The sequence below is a fragment of the Megalops cyprinoides genome, chromosome 1, assembly GCF_013368585.1.
Source record: "Megalops cyprinoides isolate fMegCyp1 chromosome 1, fMegCyp1.pri, whole genome shotgun sequence".
NCBI classification, from domain to species: domain Eukaryota; kingdom Metazoa; phylum Chordata; class Actinopteri; order Elopiformes; family Megalopidae; genus Megalops; species Megalops cyprinoides.
Window position 1 is genome coordinate 43,826,004 of NC_050583.1, and position 7,111 is coordinate 43,833,114.

The following is a 7,111-nucleotide window of genomic DNA, read 5'->3' on the forward strand; positions in this document are numbered from 1 at the left end:
ACAAGCGTTCCTGTTTTAGATGTTAGTCTTCTTTCCCCACTTAGTCTAGAACGAAATGGAAATAATTATTATTTACTTTAGCAAGGAAATACTTATAACTCGTCGCTCACATGCCTCAATGTACACTCAATCAAACGTACACAAAATATAAAGACAGATTCATATTTTATTGACAGGAAAACCATAACTGTGCAATTATAAAATTAATAGGTCTAGTTTGCAATTATTGTATCCTTCACAAGACTTATTTCCTACACATTGTGGTCCACTGTACACATAATAAGTGTAAAATGAAATGACAATTCACTAAGAAATGAGAAAAATAACAGGTATACACAAATACACAAAGTGACGAAAGGAGGTAAGTGCATAACAAACGTATGTACATTAGGGATATGCAGTTGTACAGACAATCCCTTTACAGATAATCATGGTAACATTTCTTTTACTGTCGAAGGTGCTGCGACACGAGATTGTTTAGAGTTTCTAAGTAAGCCACAAGTAACAATTACCTTTACAATATACGAAAAATAACCTATGTATTTACTCAAATTTAATTAAGCGATAATCGCCTCGTAGGTAGATTTAATATCAATCCCTAACTTTACAAAACAGTGACCATTGTAGGTAGTATTGTGTGTTATACTCAGTGTCATACAAAATGGGGACGGTGTGATCTCACTATCGGTTGAATATCAGTCTAGTCTCCTTCCCTCTTTTTCGAATCTGGAGAGACTTCTTTGCTACTCTTCCTCGTCCTCCTCTTCATCACCGCCTGGTTTATCGTCGCATGGGGAGCTCTGATCAGCGTTCTTGTTCTCTTTCTTCCACTTCATGCGTCGATTCTGGAACCAAATTTTAATCTGTCGTTCTGTCAGGCAGAGCGCGTGGGCGATCTCGATGCGTCTCCGCCTGGTCAGGTAGCGGTTGAAGTGGAACTCCTTTTCAAGCTCCAACGTCTGGTACCGCGTATAGGTCTGCCGGCCCCGCTTTCTGTCAACGCCTACGAATGAGAGCAGCAAAACTGCTGTAGAACTATGCAATCAAAAACATCAAAAATGTAACAATTAGTCTAACAATTCAGCGAAAATTATGTCAAGCACAAGAACAATTATTCAAGAAAAAGTTAAACCGTACAATATAACATAGCCGATGACATTATTGCTGATATCTGGTTGAAATTTTCACTACATGTATTCATACAACAATGTATAATTTTTGGAATAAATAAATGTATTCAAATATGAGGTCTCTCATTAGTAAATATGAACACATAGAAATTGTTAAAGATTTGACTTCTAAAAGTTTGTTCTTTTATCAATCTGAATCGTAATGTCGACTTAAACCACGCATCACTACGTAATAGCAGAAGAAGTAGACCGCAAGGCCTAATAATCGTAGATGCTGAAGCAGCGGTGGTTGTAATACTTACGATAGAAACAGGTATATGACGAGTAGTCCAAGGACTACAAGTAAAACGTCAGCTGGATTCCAGTTCTCGATTCATGTAAACCTTGTTTACATATCTGCCTAAATAATACATGTACATATACTGGTATGCAGACAGTGGCCATTTTATTTACTGGGACATCTCCAAAGCAACACGGTATCCCAGGTTTTAACAGTTCTCATAAAATGTCAAAAAAATAAATAAATAAATAGCTGATCTCATCGCCTGAACTGACTGTTCAGTTGCTCATGCCTCCTTGATTGAGCTGGGTTGTACTGCAGACACTAATTATTGTTTTGAACAAGGCTATATTATACATAGTCAACATATCCTTCAGATTCTTCATAACGCTGAGCTGTTTAGGTCAGGATTCAGTGAACAATTGTCACTTACCTTGGCTCCCTATAAAATGCAAGTTCTGCAATGACAGCAATTACTGAATGAATGCATTTGTATTGCAACATTAGTATTTATTTATGAGTCACACTTACGGTCAAAACTTGATTCAATCAATTGGTTAAAATGGCACAGTCAGCCGTGGAGATAGTCGTTTATGACAGTTGTACTTTAGCGCATTAAATAATAGTTTCACCTAGATTTCAAATGTTCTGATTAACTGAATCCATACATGTCTAAATACCAAAGGGCTGCATTTTCGGTAGAATAGAATCCGTATGCTGAGTGATATGGCAAAGACAAATAGCTGCTCTGCTGTACTAAGGAAGCATTTTTCAGACTGGTAGGATTTTAGCAGGTATTTGTCAACTAGTAGGTTTAAACAGGAAAAATATTTACTCAGCTATTAAAATAGGTTTGCAGCAAAGTAATATTTAAACTTTAAAACTTAAAATGCCTTTTCTATAACTCACCTTGAGGAGTTTTAAAAAATATAAAGGCTAAATTTGTCAGGGTGGAATTCTCGAAATTAAATCTAAGATGATACTGAGTTGGGGGCCTCTACCTAGGATTTTCGAAAGGAAGCAGCCCAGATGATGTTTGTAAAAATGTGCTTGCGTTACAACCGCGTAAAATTAGATTCTTTGTAAAGGGAAACCACTAGTACTGTAAAACGAAAACTAGACAGAAGACAGTACATCCCACACATTTTCCCCGAAAATAGCACACTCCGCACACTTTTATGAACTCAAGTGTTTCTATCTTCGTTGCGCAGTTAGATAATTGGTATGCTGGTAACCGTCCACGGTTTTAGCTGCTGCAAAAGACACCATGACATCGCTCATTTTCGACTGCTCTCACAAAGTGAGACAGATTTTGCGAGACACAGCAATCAAAGAGAAGCTTGTCTCTCAGACGTGTACGGTGACGGTGTACATTGAAGCCCATTCTGTACTGTCAGATTCAGACCAGGTCTGAAACGCCTCCGCATGTTTGTTATACTTTGCTGCAGTTTCAACACGGATGTCCATTTACAGAAAATGCATTCTGACAATGTATTTACAGAAAATGTTTCACAGCGTCTTCCCGCCTCTCTAACTATAAATTGCAGACTGCAACTGCACATTGAAAAAGGTTCATCCGAGAGATACATTCATAATCGTATAGTGTCTGCGTGTATGAGCGTGAGTGCGTGCGTGTTTGTAAAATTAAAGCTATGAACCCCGCTGAGGTAGGACCCTCTCAGTTCTAGTGAAGTTGTGCATTCTAATCACTGTTTAATGTTTTGCCTGATGATCCGACCGATGAGCCGACCGGATCCGACCGTAAAAAACAACAGATGTATCTGTAATCCGAAAGAATGTATGCTGCATTAAACGAAGGCTTGAACAGTCGTGTTGAAATCTGGGGCACTGACGATTCATCTACAATGGAGCCAATGATGGGAAGCTAGCAACCATGTGTTGCATTCCAATTTTGCACAGTCAACTGCGTTCATGAGGCCTTATTATTCTTTTTTTTAGTAATATACGATCACTAATTAATTATTGTCTCTTCGTGTACATTCTTCAAATTTTACGCCAGGAACTTCGGGTAAGGGTAAATGGGGCAAAAGGCTCACTGCAAAAGGAGCGGGCCAGTAACGTCTGAGACAAAATGAAAGTCAAATTCATTTTACAAAGTGGTAGTGGCCCATGTTACAAAAAAGAAGGCTATACATGTGAAGCACATGAGCTCCATGTGCAAAATGTAAAAGGTGCACATTTCACACTATTATATATCCATTTGGAAAGAACATCTGGGCACGTGACTACGTGCTAACTAACCTTCTGAAGAGGAGTCTACATTTTTGTTATGGCATTAGCACGCCAGCGCGTTAAGGGGAGGGAGCATCTTAAATAGGCAATTGACCGCTACAAAGTTTCTCCCAATAAGATTTCTGTACTCCACTGTAGCCCAGTGGTTACATAACTGCACTAAACCAGAGGCAGAAATTGATCTTAGGGCGAATTCACATAGGGCGATGTATATTTAGGTGGTTCTTGCTTCGTCGAAACCATATAGCCTACGTCATACTTATAAACAAACAAATGAAGCCAGACTCACACAAATACGTTCAAGCACATATAGTATTTTGTAATTGTACGAACTCTTAAAATACATGATTTGATTCAATCTGATGATAGACTCGTCTTAAAAGAGTTTATCTAATTAGCCACATAATGGAGGTCATATTGTTCTCCGACGAGCTTCTCAGCAATGGCAACTGAGTACTGCTCTCACAATATCAAAGCACTGAGGGGCGCTAACTTCTACGCGGTTAATGTTCAGAACGCTTTCAAAATATTATAGCGTCACGCTTTCATTGTCAAAGTTTTGTAAATTCGCTTATGTCTCACATGCAGAGGACGACTAGGCATCGTTATCTTTGTTTAGACGCTTAAACATATTCAAGAAGCATAAAAAATATCCACCCTCGAGAGTTGTATATTTAAGAGGCTTTAAATCCAGTCCTGCAATAGAAACTCTGAAATGAAATTAGATACATCGAATCCTGACAGTTTGCGAGGAAAACCCTATGGTATCAAACATGTCATGTCTTCAGTAAAAACACAGAATATTTCTTCTCAATACCTCATCTAATACCAAAGCCATCCGAAGCTAACCATTAAAAATACGCTTTTTGGACACAATGTCTGCCAATGTATATTGGAGAGACAAATTACGGTTTTATCGAGGGCGTTTAATAACAAAGATCTCCGTAGGCAAAAAGCACTAAGGGGACTTAGGGAAAAGCTGACCTCGTCGATTTGCAGTCGTGACATTGCAAACCCTTACAACAACAGAGCTCACGAAAACAAGTTATACCTGCCTTTTCTCCCTTTTACAGTTTGCTAACGTACCTGTGCTTCTCATCCACGGATAGATCCGGAAGTTGCCCTCATTCTGTTGGTCGCAGTCCCGTTGCTCAGCTTTGGCACAACTGGACGGTTTGGACGGGTCTCCGGTACACATCATAGACAAGTTCTGATCAAAGGGGGAGCAGTGCATGTTAAAGGAGCCGGTATTGAGGCCATATCCGGTGGAGTACATGCTCTGGTTCTGGGGGTGCATGCTCCCTCCGCTGTTGTAGAGCCCCGACATTGAGGAGAAGGCAGTACCACTGGACCCCGAGACATAGCTGCTGCCTCGCCGAGAACTAGACGCAAAAGCGCAAGAAGTTTGCTCGGGAAAGATTCCAGCTGGGAAAACCGAATTTGCAGCTTGATATTTGGAAAACAAAGCATTCGCATAATACAATGAACTCATAATTTGGCCGGGTGATTTGTAGGCCGGGACGTTTTAGTGTCGGTTTTACGAGGTACCGTGATATATTACAGAATTACAATCCAGATTTACACCAAAAGCACCCCTTTTTCCTCAGGGGCCACGTGATAGCAGACACGTGATTTACAATGGCCCAATGGTAAAGGGACATCCCACTGTTTCGCTAATGTAGAAATGTGCTATACAGTTTAGATTTATAAAATATATTAAATTATTTATTGTACGCAAGTTAAAGAAATGCACAAGGAACATAAACGAACATGAACATAAAAATCGATAAACTATACTCTATATTTTAATCTGATCTGTTCCATGAAAGAGATAAGATTTTAAACCAGAAAAGTATGTATAGAGATTTAGTACAGCAACATGGCTTGTCGAGCATAAAGAGAATAAATAAAGAGAAACCTATTTATTTCGGTATCGATCTCTACAAAATATCTCCTCCTGAATACCACCACTCTCTGATCCTCTTACTGCTACTGCCGTTCTTTGGTCTACCTTGGTTGTCCTCTGTCTGTGGTCAGAGACGTGATCAAAGCAATAAACGATCCTCTCTGATCTCTTCTGATTCCTCCTCTCAGCATCTCGTTGCCTGGAGCAGCAAAAAAAAAAAAAAAAAAAAGCCTCACGGTTTCCAGCTCTGCGGACGATGCAAATGAGCAAATGATTCAGCTATCCCTGATGCGGATCAGCCCAACAAACCTTAAGCTCAACCACTTCACAAATGTCATGTTTCCATCTAACAACATAACATTATGAAACGAACACACTGGTGGCTTCAGATGATGCTTCCCACATGTGTTATTTATAAACTTCACGTTTTACTCAGTTTACTGGATTTATATTTCATCCGTTTACGTTAGAATAAGAGCTGTCATTTTATATTCAGATCCAACAAAAATGAAAGTGAATTGCCCGGTTTACAATGTCATATATCTACTAATCCCCTTCATAACATGAGTAACACATCCGTAATGTTTTACTGTCGCACTAGCCTGATACTGGAGATGAAAGAGATCATCAGCCAGCTGCGTAGTTCCTTTTCCCAGTTTGTAGTGTAAACGTGTTGACCGTTAGTGGCATTAAGAACTATTTGTCTGCTCTGGCCTATACCCGGTGCTAGGGAGTGTCCGTGCAGTGACAGCCGACAGTCTCTCAGGTCCGCACCTCGGAGGAAATGGAGCAGAGAACAGTAATGATGTCACGGATTCTCGCTTGTAAACTTTATTGTACCCCTTTCTTCAGCCGCTTCCAGGGATAGACAATAGAACAAAGTGGTGAAGAACAATAAAGCATATCATCAAGTCCCCATAAAAGAATTCACGAATACAGTATACATTTTGTTTCACAGTAAACGAAGCCTTTTTATTTTTTATTATTTTTGCACTGTGCGCATGCTTCCGCAGGAAAGAAAAACACAATACCAGTAAGTAAACAGACGATGAAGGACAAACGTAAGAAGAGAGCACCTACAGCATAAATAGGCAGTTTCATGTTGTTGGAATTCTTCATTTGCTACGTTATTTGTTACGTTATTTTATCATAACATGAACAGGAACAGTAAAAAGTGCACCAATTAACTTACGAAACCTATACAGCTGCCAAAGTAATTGTTATTGATGAAATTCTAACAATAAAATATTTCACATGAATTGATCCACAAATAAACAAGGCTATTTCAAAACACTAGAACATCTCCCCAACATCAGATAAAAAGTAGAACTGCTCCACTCCCCATATCAGTTGTAATTTACTAAAATCCTACACTTGATACGATATTTTACGGTCGATGTCTTTGCTGCTTCCCCTGCACGTCCTCACCTCTTCCGAAAAGGAACAGTCAACAGGGGTTTGCAATGTCTCTCAAAAGAAAGCCCACACTGGTCATTTTGTTTTTCATTGTCTTTAAGCGGGGCTTATTTTCCCTTTGTAGTC

The 7,111-nt window shown here is 39.4% G+C and overlaps 1 protein-coding gene across 1 annotated transcript; it reads right to left on the reverse strand.

Moving 5' to 3' along the window:
* Nucleotides 1–286: 286 nt before the first annotated feature.
* On the reverse strand, nt 287–5,209 carry LOC118780038 (homeobox protein Hox-B7-A-like). The gene is made up of 2 exons (XM_036532393.1): nt 4,750–5,209; nt 287–1,003 (listed from the first exon to the last, which is right to left on the reverse strand). The coding sequence occupies exons 1-2, from the start codon at nt 5,153–5,155 to the stop codon at nt 744–746; spliced, it is 666 nt and encodes a 221-aa protein (XP_036388286.1). The 5' UTR covers nt 5,156–5,209; the 3' UTR covers nt 287–743.
* Between the last annotated feature and the right edge of the window lie 1,902 nt (nt 5,210–7,111).